This window comes from Struthio camelus, chromosome 1 (genome assembly GCF_040807025.1).
Source record: "Struthio camelus isolate bStrCam1 chromosome 1, bStrCam1.hap1, whole genome shotgun sequence".
Classification (NCBI taxonomy): Eukaryota; Metazoa; Chordata; class Aves; order Struthioniformes; family Struthionidae; genus Struthio; species Struthio camelus.
In genome coordinates, this window is record NC_090942.1 from 34,992,756 (window position 1) to 35,011,523 (window position 18,768).

Consider the following 18,768-nt stretch of genomic DNA (forward strand, 5'->3'; position numbering starts at 1 on the left):
CACCACAGCCACTACCACAAACGATGCAACTCATGTCTTTCCCAATTCCAGTTCACAGCTTCATGCTAAATCAGTGATGTAAACTTACATTTAACATCACCAGCCTTTGCATAATTACTTAGTCTTATACTCTTGGAGTCAGGCTGCCTGTGAGCAGGCTTTGGCATCCTCAGACAATTCTATTTAAAGTTCCAAAGCTTCAAAAATATTGAATTTCTAAAAATTATACTAATGATTCTTTTGGCAAGTAAAAAGCCACAGGAGAACCAAAATTTTAATGTTTGTTAAACATTTTACAAAGAAAAAGCTTTCTTTTTGTCAATATACACCATCTTGAGGTTTTGCAGAATATTTTATTTAAAGTTACTTTTATTTCAAAACTCTTCTTGTTCAATTGCTACAAAAAACTGAACAGGTTAACTTTGCATTGAAACGTTTCATTTGAATGAATGTGATTTGTTTTAAACCGTTAATTTGCAAAGATTTGTCTGCTTTTCTACATTCTCATCAGATAATAAAACTCTTTCCCATATAGCTCTCTAAAATGCCTATAAGAAGTGCAAAGGAAATGATTATTATGGCTATTATTATCATATGCTATTACACCTGTTATAACCTGTATGTTGTTATACTCTAACCAGGTGTCAAAGTAACATTGTCCTACACCACATCCACAAAGAGTTTGCAACCTTAGCATGAAATGACACGTTGCTGCCAGACATAAAAGTATTAAGAGAGAAAGGATAAGCAGTCAAATGTCAACTTGCAGTTGCGCAACTAGACACAGTGAGTGACCACACCGAAAACCCAGTGATTCTGCTCCTCTTTAGTACCCCATATGCAAGTTTCCTATACATTAGGTTTAGGCATTACAAATCAAGGAGGACTGAACTGGGGCAGGGCAGGCACCCAACATTTGTTCTCTTTAAAAGCTACCAGAACAAAAATCTTTTTACCCTGCTTATTGGTTGAAACACTGGTTTAGCTTTTTCTCCACCTTTAGAAACAAATGCACTCAATAAAATAGAGAACCTGATGCTTTTCAAAATCTAAAAAAGTCTACAGTATTTATCTTAATTTTACCCTGCCAAAAACCCTTGCTGACAAATTAATGAACATTAACATCTTACTGTTTAGCCAATAAGATCCTGCAGTCAGTCAGTTCAATAGGATGAATGCATCACTCCAATGGTTCTGCACATGCAACAATAAAAACTTGTTTGCTTTAAGTTTGTGATGTGATACTGAGCCACAAGCTGTGATGTACTGACACAATGCAGTCATGGAGATCATCCTGTTCTATTCCCAGTGGAACAGATGTAAGAGGAATTTCTGGAAGACTGGTTGGTACAGAAGGATTTGGCACTGGTTCATTTATACTTGCAAAAACAACAAAAAGTCTGCCTTCACGCCCCCCAAACACCTAAACAAATTTTATACAAAATATATAACTCGAGAAGAGTTTCCCTTCTTCTGTACGCCTAATGAATCTGCTTCCTCAGAGTGAAATTCCCATTTGTGTTTTATAACCCCGTCAATAAGAAGAAAACTTGACCCGTAATCTATAAATCACTAGTGACCAAAGCCTCATAACACAGATGTTAACAAACGAAGCCTCTCCCCGGGCCTCACTATCCATCACTGCCTTCATCCACCACAAAAGCCTGCCAAAACAAATGAGTCTGGTACTATATCAGTAAATCCGGGCTGTAGAATAAAGGGAAGGCCACTTCCAGAATAATGCCCTGCCTCCAGCTATTTCCTCTAAAACTCAGTGGTGTCTAGCATAAGTGATCTCAGTGGTCACACTCAGAGAGCCACATGATGAGCAGGGAGATGCTTTTGCAGGATTTTAGTAACAGATATCTTCAATTACCTCCTTGAGGAGAGAAACAGAAGCACTGAAAGCTGTATTTTCAAAAATTTCTTTGGGAAGCGTGCCAGAAAGTACCTTGAACCCAAGAGCAGAATAGATTAGACTTACAACTAAAAAGACACCTTTTTTGTGTTAATGAAAGGTTCTCCCTTGACAGCCAATGTGCATAAAGCTGCAGGTTTACCTGCGGAGCAGGCCAGCCCTCTCACCCAGCCCCATCGGCACACCTCCATCCCCACCCGAAGGCTCTGCTGCTCATTGCAAGGGGGCTGTTTGCTCACCTTTCCTGTGCTCTCTTGAGCCTCTCTCCTGAGATTCCCAAAGACGGATGCCAGTAACAACATTCAACATATACAAAGACCTTTCAGATCCAGATTTTTATCACTACTGACCTGATTCATATAGAAACAGACAAGCTGGGAAAAGCTGAGACTTCCTCATCTAGAGCCTGACCCAGAAAAAAAGCATCATAAAATCAGCAGATGCTACTCACCCACTAAGCAATTATAAAAGCAGGGAAAGGAAAAGTGACTGATCATAGCAACTAAAACCAGGGAAAAGGGTAAACATGGCATTTAAAATAATATAAGTCTTTTTAAGGCTATACAGGCAGAAAAATTATTTTGAATTCATTTGTAACTGTCTTAGGACTGGACTACATCTCAGCTCTTCACTTAAGATTGATGCTCATCTCTTATACGTAACCCAGTACAAGATGTAGCCACCCATTTGTGATGGACCACAACCAAGCAGCACACTGCACTGCGGCTCAACAACGTCTCTTGCTCATCTTTAAAGAAAGCCTCACAGTCATGCAGTTTTTGCTTCAGATTGCTTTTCTTCGCCATCCCACCAGCCTTACTTCTTTCCACAAAGCACTGTTTTGCCATCTTCTCTGTAGTTATTTAAAGCCTAGGTGTTTACTGCAAGTTTATAGAAAAAAGTTTAAAGTTATCAAGCTCCTGCACCCTGGACAGGGTTGCAAATTAAAAAAGCTGTCCGTTTTCTTTCTCTGCCTTTCCTTCACCTACAGCAGTCCTTTACCCACCTATCTCTGACACTAAGCCTTCTCTGCTGTTCCCCCCCTCCACTTTCTACCTGACTTACTTCACTCCTGTCTCCAGATCTTACTCATCACATTCTTCCCCTAGTCTCCCCCCTCCCCAGCTCCCTCTCCTTAAAAGAACAAGGATAGACTCTTCTTCCATAGCTTTGAAGTAAGCTCCTACCAGCTCACTCACCTGTGAAAAAAGTTTTTTTTCTTTTCACCAAACACACTGACTCAACCTCAAATACTTTCAACTCCCTCAAGTATCTAGTGCATTAAAACGCCCCAATTCATTGCTCCAATGAAAATGCTCTTAGTAGGGTCTCTCTCACTTCCCCCAACAATATGTCAGAGCTCCTATTCTCTTTGCACTCCCCTCAATTTCAGCTACAACTTTGTTGCTATATCTTGTGTGCTTTGGGTTTCACAACAGTGTGTTTCTGCGTGTCTCTTCTGGTGTGTGCCCTTCTCATCTAAGGGGACAAAGTCCTGTTTGAGAGGTCAAAATTTCTGAGGACTCTGGCACAGACCTTCCCGCTCCCTCTTTCACTACTCTTTCTAGGCTCTTCATCACCAGGCAAACCTACAGTTTCAATATCACTTTTATTCCTGTGAGTCACTGTACTTCTGTTTTGCTTTGCTCTACCAAATCCAGTACAGCAATTTTTCCACCTGACATTCCACAGAGGATGTTAACGTCAACTTAAATCAAAATTGTACATTTTACTCACAGTTTCCCACATTATTTATCCCAGCTGATTGCACCATCGTTGCCACTGCTCGCACCCTCCTTTGACTCTTTTGAAATTTTCCTTCTCTAAGTAGCCCTGTGCTCAACTAATTCGGTGTTTTCAACAGCCAGTAACAGGCGCAGCTGTAACAGCAAAATTACCCAATAGCCAGGGGGTATGTTGTCTATCCCTCTGCTTGTTTTAATTATGTTATCACATAATTTATTTCAGCCTTTTTTTTTGTCTTGTCTTTGTGCAGTTGTGCAATTCTGCTTCCCTAAAAGAAAACATACCACACGCGTAGAAGGACTAAAACCTAACTAATCACAATATAACTAACCTCGTGGATCAACAGAAGAGGGGAGAGGGTAATCCGCTACAAGAATGTACCCCCCTGTATTAGGTTAAAACCAAAAAATAACATTAAGTGTACATAAAACCAAGGAGAGAAAAAGCCTTCCACAAAGAACATCATCTTGCTCCCAGCAAAGAAACTGGGACACAACTCACTGTAACAACATAAAGGAAGGGGAAGAACTTAGCACCAGAGGCAAGGGGCAGTTACTCGTGCCTATTGATTTTACGGAATCATTAATGGTCCCTAAGAGAAACTGAGTGAGCTGGATTAGAAGCATTAGCATTGATGTAATTGGACTAATAAGAGGTTGTTAGAGCTTCACTAGAAGGCTAAAGCATTAATTAGACTAAAAATAAATTTTAATTATTGGATCCTCATATAAGGTGTGTTCCCTTTTTTGCCCATAATGAAGCCGCACACTACACATACACATCCATGCACGGGCACGTATCTTGGTGCTTTTCCCTTCAGAGATCATTACATTTCTGACTTTTGCTTATGTTCATGTTTTCTCTGTTCATCTCATGCAGAATGAGAACAGACTATCAGGACAAAAAATACTATTAAAATAAAGGCAAAGACACTCAAGTTCTACATTCCTTGACACAAGCTCCATATAGTTGTTAAAGGGCACAATTACATTATGGTATTTCACAAATGTAATTTTTAACAATGATTTTAAAAAAAAGTTGGCTTGTTTTCATCTCAAACAGACCCAATTTTGGGAAAGGATGGGTAGACAGACTTGAAATAAAATTGTCTTTATTAAAGTATGCAACTAAGGGATATTGTTCAACAGTTACCAGTTCAAGCGAGACACTTTAAAGAAATTGAAATCTTCATCACAGTGTTATAAAAACATCACTGGACCCCACAGACATTACACTGTTAAAAAAAAAAATTACACAGGAAATCTTTGAAAACAAATATTGTCTGCCATCATGTAATGTTTTACTTGGCAAACTGCATCTTCTTACTATTTAATTTCTTATAATTAATTCATACAGTACTGCATACATGATAAAACAAGTAATTATATATAGTTATCTGTCAGACATGAAAAAATCCCAGGGGGGCTTTCCTTAGGCACCAAATACGCAGCCTGATGTAGCTGCATATCAAGAATCAAAAGGATGCTGTATACGATTAATTAGTGAATTCCAAAGTCGAGAATAACTTACTGAAATTCCAGTTCATGACCTCTCCCCTGCTTCAGCACTGCACTGGGTTAGGAATAAATGCTTAAATTTGAATTGACAAAACAAACTTTTTTTAATATGACAACTTTTCTCAGCATTTTTCAATTATGATTTTCAAAAACCCAGAAAAATTTGCAACTAAGAATAAGGAGAGACTATTTTTATACTGAAACTACAAATATATCTCTGATTCTTCTCAGGAAGAGACAATCTAACAGTGGCTGTATTGTACACATGTATTTCAAAATCCATCATTAGAAGGTACCCATGTAATATGATAGCATCTCTAAGCCGTGGTAAGGGCCAAGGTGGGTGGGTTAGACTGTATTTGAGGACCGGATAGTGTCTAAAGCATACAGCATATTTCTGGAAGCTATCAAATAGAATAGGCCTGTTCTACAGAAATAAATGGACCAACTCATGTAGCTTCTCAAGCGGTGTCACACTAAGTTTGAGTGAGTATCATAATAGATATAATCACTGTGGTTACTATTGCTCTGCATACTTTATGAAAGGACCTTTACTTTAAATCCAATTTGGTTTAACATCTAGCATTTGTGTGCTCATTGCAGTTCTCGGGATCAAGCCACTGTGTATGGTAAGACATGCATGGCACACTTAAGACTGAGGTTTTAAAAGTCATCTAAGGAAACCAAGTAGCCAGCTTTGGGTGATTTTCAGCAGAACGAGAGCATCTAATTCATTCAGTAGTCACCTCCCAGCTACTAATGAAAACTGGAATTAAAGGTAAACAAGAACAAAATTAAGGTGCTTTTTTCTTTTGCTTTAAGAGTGAAGATTTAGGTGATTTCCATGAGAAATTTCACCTAAATTTCTAATTCAAAAGCAAAATGCAACATATGTTTTTATTGCTTGGGGAAAACGATTCTCCCTAGTAAAATAAAACTTTTTTTTTTTTTTAACAAGGCACTAGGAGCACATAACATTTTAAAAGATTTTCCGAGAAGTTCCCTTTATACGATTAGTTTCAATTTTTTTTTCCATCCTATTAACATCACTGTCAGTCCTGGCCATGAGTGGATGGTAGAATCAGGCTGAACATTCTTCCTGTAGAACTAATTAAAATCAAGTAACACCAAATCACATTCTGCAATATGTATGCGTACAAGCTACTCCACTGTTACAGATAGTGAGACTACTGCCAGGAAGCACAATATTCAGGACTATGCTTTACGTACTGCTGTCAGGGATGCTACTTGTACACTGGAAGTAGGGAAACGCTTCATTATCTTCCTGAATGAGAGTCATGACAAACAAGGACTTGGCCCACCCTTTATAATCCACACTGGCACATTAAGACTGGCCCAATAATTACTCATATTTTCATCGTTATGTCACTGAGAAATCTAAATAAGCTGGCAACTACTCCCTATATTCAGAAAAAATAAATATAATTTTTATGTTTAATTACTTTTTAATAGAGATTTTGAAATAGCATTCTGCCCTCCTGGAACAAATGCTTTCCTTTCTACTTGGTTAATTTTCAACCCAGACCGACAAAGTAATCAAACACTGCCAGCTGATAGAGATGGAAACCTTAATTTCGTAGTTACATGTGATACTATTGCCACATCCCACTTGCAAAGCAGAATTTATTTAAGAGGACAGAAGCTCAACTAACCTTCCCAGCTGTAAAAAACTGACAACAGTGCAGAGCTCACACCCAGAGAGGACTCGCATCCAAAGGGTATGGCGCATACCCGGAAAATCACAAGGCTACCAAGCAGCCCAGTATTCTTTAATATAGACTTGCAGGATTTAATGTAATATATTTAAATATTCTGGGTTTTATCTCCATTTCATTTTATCTTCATTTTCTCCATGTCTCTGATTTACTTATGCTCTTCTCAATATTACACTTCTCTAAAGAGATATTGTTGATTATTGTATAACGTAGAATGTAACCAACTCTGTTTCTTTTTATTTTCTGTATGATTACTTCTCTTCACTGCACTCTGTAGAAAACAGACTCATTCTGAAAATTTACTTCGTTTTTGTAATCTGATTAGCCAGTAGTTAAAAACAGAAGAAGTAAGCTTAACAATAGACTCTATATATTACATTAATGATGAAATGCAAAGCTTGCCTACTAGTATTTTTACCCAAACACATGGATAAACGCAACTCCCATTAGTTAAATCTTTCCAGCCAGAATGAGAACACAAACACTGAACTAAGGGAATCCTGACGAAGCCCAGCAAAGTGATTCTTCTGACCTACTTTGGATATTCATTTTTGAGAGAAAAATCATACCCTAAAAACTTCCCGCTTCCCTCAACTGACGATAACTGAAATCAAGACAGCTAGTTCAAATGCAGACCTCTACACTGAACACCATCTCACCTTAAATTAGGCGAGACAAATCTTTGCTCAATGAAGCTGAGGCAATTCTGAAATGTAGACAAAGTCACTCAGTCTGTGGTCTTATTTTAGCTGCTGAGTCTGACACTAGGACAACCATGGTAACAGAAGAGTGACTAGGAGAGTTACTGAGGAAAAGGAGTAAATTAGAGGGAAAAATGGAATATGGTTTCACTGAAGTGTATGTAATAATACTAAAAGTAATGTGAAATACTCCCAAACATTGTTAGCACAAATTAGCTAGGTTGCACACATGCTGTGCAACTAGTACAACAAAACTCCTAAAGATCAGAAAATATGTATGGTTCACACAACCAGAACGTAAATTTGTGAGTTGCAAATGTCAGAGGGCCTAGGCATCAGGCAGAATTCTCTTGATAAATAGCCAAATAATTTGTTTTTCTCTGATCACACTCGGTCCCAGCTTACAAAAGATTACTGCATTCTCCTGTCTTACTTGAGCCTACCCTCCTCTCTGTGTAATCAGTGATGACTGGCAATGCTCTGAAGGGAAATCAGATTTTGCACACAGATAGCTGAGCACTATTATTAAATTAGAAACTCTGGTTTCAAGCACTCCCTCCAAGCCCAATTTCCAAAGGATACAAGCAACACCTCCTACCTAAACACACATCATCTGAGGACAGCCAGAGGTGCCTGCCACGGTGCACAAAAACAGCTTCGATTCAAGAATCTGAGAACACCTAAAGTTGCCAGCAGTAGACTATTTGTTAACCACCCTGTTTCAGTAGATGCCTAGACTTGCTACCTAGCTATATTTCATTCTCCTAGATGCATCAGTTTATCCTGTTGTAGCTGAAAGTCCTACACTTTATGATTAAAAACATCCACATAACTCCACCATCATAAAGTGGGCAATGAACACTATTTCAGATAACGCCCAGTGGGCCAGGGTCAGTTTGAAAGGACTGCAGGTACAGATTTGGGCCAAATAAATTACGCACCATCAGAAGATCCGGGTTTGTGAAATGTTGATGTTAGGTAGGCTATATATGAAGGATGCTGTATTCAAAAGCACCTATATCTGCACAGCACAGCATACTCCATATCCAACCTGTCCATAAGGTAACTTCATATCAATCTGAGGTAGAAAATTGATTTCAGAATACTTAGAATAAGGTTTCTTTTAAGCAGAACTTATTCTCAATATTAACTACAGCAAAACGCTGCTGTAAAAGCATGTAAATGAAGAAATCCCAGCTCCTTAAAGTACGACTTTTAACAGTCCTCCAAGGGAACACTAAACGTGACATAAATATTAACAAATATTATTATTATAAATCAGAAAGGTATCCACCATAGCAGTATCTAGAGACATCACACAGCTTTGGAAAAGCATCAATTCTTTCTAGGACAGAAGCCAAACTCTTCTACCATTCAGATGAAATTCCTGCAGCTCTCCCACATGTATACTGAAACCAGCTTTGAATATTTTTTTTTGTTCTTCTACTTTAAGAAGTTCTTCCAATGGCAGCATTATTAGTAGTATTTACTCTTTTAATTTTGACAGTGCTCGGGCATGAATGAGAAATGTATTCGGCAAAGTTTGGCTCTAACATAGAATCAATAACATCAAATTTTGTAGTATATGTTTAGTTTGTGAAGCACAAACATAAAAGCAGTTATCACGCCCACGGGTCCCAGCCATTACAAAATGTCTCGTCTGAAAGGCCTTGTGTTAACAGTTCTACACTTCGCATTACTAGTAACTAAAGCTACAATCATGGCATTCTGAAGAAAGGGTATGTGTTGAGAGAGGGAGACTGGAACCATTTCAGGCTTTGAAAAGGACGAGGCATTATAGTATTACTACTGCAGCCTTTGCTATTACATTGTTTAATACTGAGTCACTTTCTAGAAATCAAAAAGATTCGATCCCCTTTTAAGAGACATTTGGGCTGGGAAAAGGGGTACAGTACTAAAAGCCCACGCCTGAAGAGACACGGGTATTTCCGTCTCCTTGTTCCCATGCTCCTCCCTTCCAAAAAAACAATCCTCAGGTTCAAATCTGTGAACTTATTTCCCATTTTCCCAGCATGCAACCACTACGTTCAGTCAGGGATGACCAGCCTGTGGTTCTTGAGCTATGTACAAAGTGTGCATAGCTCAAGCGTGATTCCTACACTGTGGCTACGGCACACAACTGGCAGCAAAGCTACGTTTTTCAGCCTGCAGAGCTACCTTCGTCCTTGACGGTGAGAGGGAGCGAGAAAGCTGGGGCTGCCAGGGTCATCCTGCAGTCACGCAACTGAGGAGACTCACTGTCAGCTCCTCGCAGTGAATTACTGAAGCGGCTTTGGTTCCCTGGAGAAGCAGTACATGCCTCCAGGTTCTCATGCATAAGATGATAGAGCGTAAGGCTCACAGGATCAGCAAGGTTGATCACTTGCTAGATGGGAATTATCCCTTTGCCAATAATCAAATGAGGGAAGTGAATGACTTACTCACTGGAGTGTATACAGTTTTGCCAAAAAGCAGCGTTCATCAAGAGCATCTCAGATGAATTGTGAAATGAAATTCACTGTCAAATGAATGAATTTCCAGCAGTTCCCCCCAACCTCCTTTGTTCTTGTGTATGCATTGGGTTTTTTGATTATTTTTTTTAAACAAATAGGACTAAAAGAATAAAAAAGAGAAAGTTAGGAGAGAATTTGCTATCAAAGTTGTTATCTCCGGCCAGGCAACGTGTCTGAAATAATGACAGGAAAACATGAAAGGGCAGAATTACACAGAACTTGAAGAAACATGAGAAACTTCAACTTTATCTTAGCAAAGAAGAAAAGCAAAAGGGAGATTATGAAGGTTGGAGAGAAACAACATGAGCTCTTGAGAAGGAAAGAAGGGGTTCAAGAAACTCTGGTGTTTTTCTTGGGTTTTTGGAGAGTTCTGGGTTTCAGATTTTTGTTGGTGGTGGTTTGGAGGGTTGGGTTTTGGGGCAGAGGGGTAGGCTTTTTCTTTCTTTTTGGCTTTTAAGAAACTTGGGCAGGTGTTGAAGAGGATGTGATAACTCCAGGGATGGAGATAATGAGGCTATTACAAAAAACTTCAGCAAAAGAACAGTGACTGCCAACACTGCAATGATCTACCACAATCTCACAAGGGAAGGGGTACTTCTTACCCACCATTCACTATTTACCTGTCATACACATACATACACACAGAAAATGTATGTATATATGCATATACATAGATACATATATACATATATGTACATACACACAGAAATATATAAAGCTAGTCTATACATTGATTAACAAAAACATAACAAAATCCCTTGTATTGCTTCATCTTAACAGTTTTAACTTTATAAAATTATGGAAGTAAAGAACTGAACTCAAAAGCTGATGTTCCTAAAACATTACTGCTTCTTGAATATTACCAAATAAATTTATCTTTATATTCGCTCTTTGTTGTATTCTTTCTTCTTGCCTCAAGAATTCCTAATAATACGAACTTCTCTAATAAAGACCGTATTTCATAGGCCCTCTTATAAACCCTAGAAGTGACAGATCTTTTCCAGCATTTGTCTTTTTACACTGAAAAGTGTGAGGGAATGCTACAAGATTCACACTTCTTTCTGTAATGAGCTTGGACAACATAATACAGAATAAGGAACTAATGAATGAGGAGCAACAGAAAAACGAAATAGTAGAATTTAGTGGAAACTTTTAAGACAAAGATACGTACATTTGGAGATGTGCCAGATACTTTTAATGTTAATCAGTTTTATATGTTTCTATAAAAAGAGACTAAACCTGGAAAACACTGGGAAACATGTAATGTTCTTATTAAACACTATACCTTAAAAAAAAAACACACACAACTAAAAATCTCGTAGAAAATTCATACCTGTTGAAATTGCTAAACACCCCAGAAATAATGCATATTTGTTCCAGGTTCCATGTGGCAGGACCCAATTTCTCGAGCTTTGCTCACATGGCTATAACTTCCTAGTGGGACTTACTCTCACTGACTTCAATCCTAGTACGTGTTTTTGCATCAGGCCCTAAATCCTACACATTAGGAGAGAATTCTCTGCATCCAGATAAAGTAATCACAAAGATCACTTCTTTAAGTAAATATGCTCCAACCTATTATCCTCTTTAGCAATTTTTTTGAAAGTACTTAGGTAAATTAATAACTACCACAAAGAAACAATGTCATATACCTATACAGAAGCACTCAGGCTAGGAAAACTTCCCAAAAAATCATCATAACGATTCAAGTATTGCACAAACCGGTAAATCCACTTACAGTACAGATGCATCAATCTCACATATGATACTCTACTGTATCCTCATCTAAAACATTTCACCACAAGATGATCAAGCAGCTCCCTATTTTTTGGTTATTACATGTCTGGTGAGTTCCACACGTAGCAACAGGCTCTAAGTGGTTTGAGTGATGTGAAGATCACTAAGAACATGACTTGTTTGCCTCCTTTGTAGTCAGCAGAGTAACAATACAGCTGTGGAAAAAACATTCTTGAAGAGCCTGATTTCACTGTAATTCCATTGCTTTAGTGACCCTTTCAAAAAGGAAACAGCTGATGAGTTCCCAGAAATTCAGATCCAGGCCTAAACCTCTGCTTCATCTCCAAAGACTACATGATAAAGAGTGGCTGATGCTGCAACACAAAATAACCTGTACAGCAAATCCCAGCATGTCTGCTTGGACACGAGGAAGGGCAAGGGATTTGTTCTTGCATGGTTTTTAGTTCTACTCCTGACAACAGGCTTCCACCAAAAAGCTTACGGTAAACATTAAACAGAGATGCATGTGAGGATGAATTAGTTGTACACTCCATTCCTGAAAACAATCATAAATTCTCACATGTAAACTTACATATAAGCACTCCCATTGAAGTTAATGCAACCACTCATTCAAGTGAGCTGCAGGCATCACATTTTGCAGAGTTCAGTCAAAGGAACTGTCTTAACAGGCCCTTTAATCATACCATATAATTGTGCATCACCAGAGAGCAATCCAGTTATTAGATGGGACTACAGAGTACCGTAGACTCTAGTCACAGATGCTTAGCTTTCAATTTAGCAGGCTAAATCTGAACTGAACTTCTTATTGGTAAAAGGCCACGCTGGTGCCAACACTTGAGCTTTACTGTAAGAACAGCTCAACAGCACACCAGTTGTACCATTTGTTTGTAGAATCAGGGTTTCCGCGAGAAAGACACAAACATGGCAGCAGGAGATGGCACAAAAGTGAAGAGTTTGTGTTGTGAGCTTTGGCTTGTTTTGCTGCAGCAGGGATGTTTTTGTTTCACAAGATTATGTGAGCTTCTAAAAAGATGAATTACGGAAGAATCCCTTCCAATTAAGTAGCTTGGTGCTCACTGAAGCCAAAAGAGTCACAGTGGCAAAAAGGCAAACTAAAAGTAAAACTAAAATGTTATTCAAACACGTGACTTTTAGGTTGCCTGAGTATCTGAAAACCATGACAAAGATTTTCCCCTGGAAGCGTACTTCTAATTCAAGAATTCAGTCATTTTAACTAGTAACTTCAACACCAATCATATTTTTAAAAAACTTAATTGGAGAGAGAATTATTTTATCTGATTCCTATGCTGCAAATTTAATTCACTGCATTCAATGGACCCATCACTTTGACAACTCATGAATTAATACATTCTTCACACAGTAATTTATACAGTGGAGCTAACCACCTTTACAAGGTATTACCTTCACAGTAAGCATTGTCCTCTCGAAGGGCTCTGAAACCATCTCGGCAGCTACAGACAGCTCTGTCGTCTAGGTTTCGGCAGACAGAATGCTCCATACAGTTACGTCCTTCAGTACAAAAGTCATGGCCTGTACAGAAACAGATATGATTGAGGGTTAAAATGAATCTAAGGATTATAAAACATCCCTGTCAAAGACAGTCCTATCTTTTTTCAGTTAGGTCAAAGAATACCTTTCTATTGCTCATGAGATATAGAAAAATAAATTGTACCAAGCATGCAGCAGATGAAAGGCCACAAGAACAGACTATCTCAAGGTCTTCAATTCAATCTCAGCTTATGCCATTGATCTGATGGCAGCCAGAGAGGTGGCTTGCTTAAATCCCCTTACTGTGTCCTTCCCACTGTTGAGTACTTTTACGCGATATTTCTTAATTATACATTTTTCTCCATTTTGTTTTTTTTTTTGGTTGGACTTTTTATAAAAAGAGCTGAATAGCTTAGATACTCAGTAGCTCATTTACTAATGGGATTACCTTTTTTTCCTTCCACACTTCATTGAAAGTCTTTGGTTAACATTGCCTTATTTTGCTTTTCTCTTTATCTTTTCCCTTCAGAGTCTTAACACACATACATACTCCACAGATTGAATACTCTTCTTTGATTGCCTCTTCCTTTCCACTTCCAAGAAATTTATTTTTAAAACTTCACCTTTTAGCCAGCCCTCTTTCTTGCATTCAGCTTTTTTCCTCCCCACCTCCCACCCACACACGACTGTTTTCCATTGCACCTTAATTACAGATTTTTGAGATTCTGAACTCCTTTTCCAGACTAGAAGATTTCAAGTGAATTTTTTTCAACACAATAGATGTTTTTAATTCCTTAATTCCCCATTTCTCATGCAATCTAATGCTGCCATATTGCTGAAGACATACAACTCCTCCTTCATTATGATGAATTCAAGATAGCTACGCTAACTGATCTGAAGCTTCCACAACTTCCACATCTGTCTAATGAAGCGTGTGAAGCCAGTCTCCTTCACTGTTTTCTCAGTGACTTTAAATAAAGTTTTCTTCTTTAACTGAAACATAAGAATTGGTCAGGCAGCTAAATCCTATAGCTCATGAGACTCAAAGCAGGCATGGTTCAGAAAGCATTGAAAGTGTTCAGAATGCACTAATCTGACATATATTAAAACTTTCAAGCTACACCAGGCACAATATACACAGAACTACTTTCTTACAGTAACTGCAGACGTTATGGAAAATTATCACCAAAAAAATCCCTTCCGACTGTGATAGATTTCAAGACCTGATCTATCAAATTTTGTTGAGTTCTTTTCTTCTGTTTTTCTCTTATCTCTTTGCTTGATGTCATTAATCTTTGTATTTACACTGAGCAGCACAGAAACCACTCTTCACTGAAGTATATCCAAAGCCAGCCCAAGAGCCTGACATCTTATTTCATGCCAGGCATCAATTTATCATGATCTAACTACAGGAGAAACAGACATAGCCTCTTGAACGTGCAATTGCTCATAGCTCTGAAGGTAATAGTATTAGTCCAGATTAGGAGAGCATGCTCAAGACAGAGCATTTGCTGCATCTCTTCTCTTTGGTAAGGATCAGTCTGGCTGTAACAGAGGTACATAGCATACAAAAACATTCCCCAAATCTTCTGCTTCTAGATACAAAGTAGAAGTGCAAACATGTAAACAAGATCTGTTTATTGCACTCTACGAACAATGGCACAGCACAAAGCGTTCTCAGAAAGAGACATCAAAGATGCTGGGGAACACAAATGTTTCTCCAGTCTCATTTTGTTTGTGCACTGGAATGGAGGAAGGGTAGAAAAATCGCTCATTATGTATCAGGCTTCTTTGGATTTCCACTCCTCTTTTGGCTAGAATGAAACATACAAATGCCAACGAATATGTCCCACAGAATTTACACTATTTCATATTTCATAAACAATTTTCAGATGTCATGATGCAGACATCACGTATTCAACTTTACAAGGTCTACAGTGGTTATAATGTTTAGGAGTGTCCTATTCCAAGTGTTCAGGAAAAAAGTCTATATGACCTGCAAGAGCTGAAAATTACACTGAGCTTAAATGGATCCTGCTATTATCTTACCTTTACAGATTTTGCAGCAACTGTGAGATAAGGGGATCTGTTGCGATTCCGGGCAGTTCAAAGTTGGACAACTGTCTTTAGGAATACGCTGCATTTTGTGGTCCTGTTAAATTGAGGTAATTCATTAATATTGTGGGAGAAGAAAAAAGTTGAATGATGCTTTAATTTTATTTGGTTTTTAGCTTTACAACGTACAAACAAAAAGTTGCCTCTACCAGAATCCAGGTGTCTTTGAGAACCTTTTGAAAGGAAAACTCAGCACAATAAAGTCATCAGGAACTTCCCCATACTTGAACCTTTTAAAGCAAGCAATGCTTTAAATGCAGAAACAGTTCTCACTCTCCCCATACCTTAATTCTCAAGCAACTTGCCTCAACATTTTCTCCTGAAGTAATGCCCGGAAGGGTAACAATTAGTTCTCAGAAACTGAGGCAGAGAGTCCTAGACTCAAGGGTCCTCACACAAATCAAATAAAATCAAGCCTGAACATTTCTGATCTCAACTGCAGTAGTTAGATTAAACAGGCACTGATTCCCCATTAAGAAAAAGAGGGTTTCTCAGTAAGCCTACATCAGGACTCTGGAAAAGGCCACGGCCAAGATCGTATCTGAGTATCTTCAGGCACTCAGTGCGGGTCACACACACAGTCATTGCAATAAGACCACACTGAAATGCCAGCCTTAGCAATCAGATTACCACAGATGCATGGCATTTAGGTTTCCTAGGACTCTAAGTGATGTGTCCCGCAGTGCTCTAGTCACGATACGACAGAGACAGAAGTCAAGGCAAATATCTTCCTAGCTGGCGTATGTCTTAAAATCAGCAATTTCGTTGAAACATGAGCTTACTGAATTCAGGACCTTGTTATTTCCACATACATAAAAAGTGCCCAAAATCATGAGTATGCCACTGCAGGTATTATTACTGCATGTTTAGCATTTAATTTTAAACTATTTTAAAGCATAAAATATAAAGATGAAGCATCATAAACACAATGGCCAATGTCAAAATTACTGCTCAGGCTTTATCTTAAACAAACTTGAAACAGAACCCAAACCGATCCTAACCTGAACACGCAGAAAAGCTGTGTAGCAATGGCTACACTGATGCTTGTTTGTGCACCAGAACAGACAAAATCCAGCATCCTCTCAAGTCAAAGACAAAAAACCCTTCTATATCAATTAGTGTACTCAAGAATGCATTTAATTATTTTACAGACTAATTTGACAGATCTTTTTCTTAATATTTAAACAGATAAGTGCATGCCTATGAAGGGTGCAACTGCAACAGTCAAACAAGAAAAAAGGAAAGCAATGTTTAGGACTACACGTACCTGAAAGCAAAAGAAGAAACTTGTTATGTTGCCTTGCTGACATTGCCAGGAGCCTTTAAGCTTAAAATCAGTACGTGTGCCATTCCCATCAAGTCTCTCTCGAGCAGGGGTCATTAATTATATCCTTTTATGAAGACTGTGGTGGTAATAACACAGTGCCCGCAAAGAGTTTCCTATCTGACCCGCACAGTTCACAGTACACAGACTTTCTCCTCTGACACTAATATTATTCACAAGGCTGCTCATTAGAAGCCATATGTATTTAAGTCCTTGAAAAGTAGAATTTGAATCAGCCAAAATTGCTGTTTAATATTTCAGCCGCTACAGTCAGGCAGCCCAATCGCAAACAAGCACAATCAGCAAAACACACGCCAGCACAGTCAAAGGCTTGCGTTCATACAACACCATACCTGCCAGCTGTAAGAAACACAAGGCAACACCACATAACTTTTGATGGTCCTTAATTTTATATAAATAAATATATATTTTTTTCTTCACTAATCACAGAACTCATGTCCCAAGTGTCATGTTGAAAATGCAAGTTCATTGGCCTGAAAACTGTACAACTGAATCAACAGTGTTTCTAAAATTATTTCAGGGCAGCTGCTTCTTTCCTTTTCCAAAAGGATTTCAAAGTACCTACTCAGAGAATTAAGCTCAAAAAGATTTAAAAAAATATCAACAACAGTAAGGCAACGGTCACCAGTTTACTTCGTAAAATACCTTTTTTCTAAACTGTATAAATAAAGTTTGTCAATCTCCAGAAAAACGGTCTGGTAGGTAGCTCTGACCCACTTTGCCCCAGGATCGGCCAGGAAAGGCACAATATACTTTACACTACAGAAGAGAAAGATCTTTTAGGAGGCCTGAAAGAGGATCCCTGGCCCTGAAGTCAAGGCCAAAATCTGCCACAGCTGTCTGGCCTTCATAGCCAGAGAGGATTTTAATCCACTTACGCTGGGCCTGCCAGTCCGGATTTCCTACAGCCTGGGCCCAGGGGAGCGTGTACGCTGTTGAGTATGGCAGCTACGCTCCTCCGGGGACGCTGCAGCTACAGAACGGGTTTGGGATCGTTCCCCTCTCTCTTTCTCTGCCCTAGAAACATGCAGTTGCTCGGCTCCACACCAGGCACACAGCCCCATGGGGAAGCGACGGTCGCTGCCCGCCAAGGGGAGGCAGAGCTCGCGGCAGCGCTCTGCGTCGTGCCCGGCCTGCGGCTGCGCCGTGCGCTGCCTCCTCCTTAACCTGTGTTTGTTTGCTGAAGGGTAACGCTGCTAGTGCGCCAGGGTAAGGCTGCCTCCGCATCAGCTGTCTTCTGCTCGCAAATCAGCAACCCCACCCAATTTCCAACACTAGAAACATAACCAGGCACCTGACATGCCAGCTTTTTTCCTTCCTTTTCATATATCACTGCCAGTAACAATTATTCCAAACTATGCTCCCATTACATTTGCGCATCCCTTGTAACTGAGTACATAATCGTGAACAACACTGCACATGTGCAAACAGAAACATAATGCAGCCTGGGTGTTTTTCATTACCGATGACAGTCACAATATGTAAGGAGGAGAGAATGCAGCTTGATTGTCAGGTTGCATAATCAAGGCTTGCAACTATGAAAATAAAACTTATTTGCAAAACTTGTGGAACTCAGCAAGACAAAACAAACACAGGACCCTCAGATACCGTCTCTGCTACCACTCCCCAAGGCACACCTCCCTGCATTTCAAGTTTCATTCAGTGAGACTTTGATATTTCTAACATGCAAGAAAAAATGTTTGCAGTCGCAGTGTTCTTACCTTGCACTCAAACAGAACGCAGTCCCCTGAGTTTGAATACACAGTTTCTCTTTGTCCTTCAAAGTAGGTTCTGCCTTCAAATATGCACACCGCTTCAGGAGAAAATAAAGAATATCACTATGATTTTGTCAGAAAGTGCTGGCACTCTGTTAATAAAACTTATAAAAAGATCAATTCAGCTGCAAGAAT

The 18,768-nt window shown here is 39.0% G+C and overlaps 1 protein-coding gene across 3 annotated transcripts in view; it reads right to left on the reverse strand.

The window, feature by feature from the left end:
- Window positions 1-18,768, reverse strand: part of NELL2 (neural EGFL like 2) — a 158,003-nt gene that overhangs the window by 77,136 nt on the left and 62,099 nt on the right. For all 3 annotated transcript variants that reach the window (XM_068933846.1, XM_068933853.1, XM_068933851.1), the window contains exons 10-12: window positions 18,580-18,671; window positions 15,448-15,550; window positions 13,312-13,440 (exon numbers count right to left, since the gene is read on the reverse strand). In XM_068933846.1, the coding sequence (XP_068789947.1) occupies window positions 13,312-13,440; window positions 15,448-15,550; window positions 18,580-18,671 (324 nt within the window). The remainder of the gene's footprint in view (window positions 1-13,311; window positions 13,441-15,447; window positions 15,551-18,579; window positions 18,672-18,768) is intronic.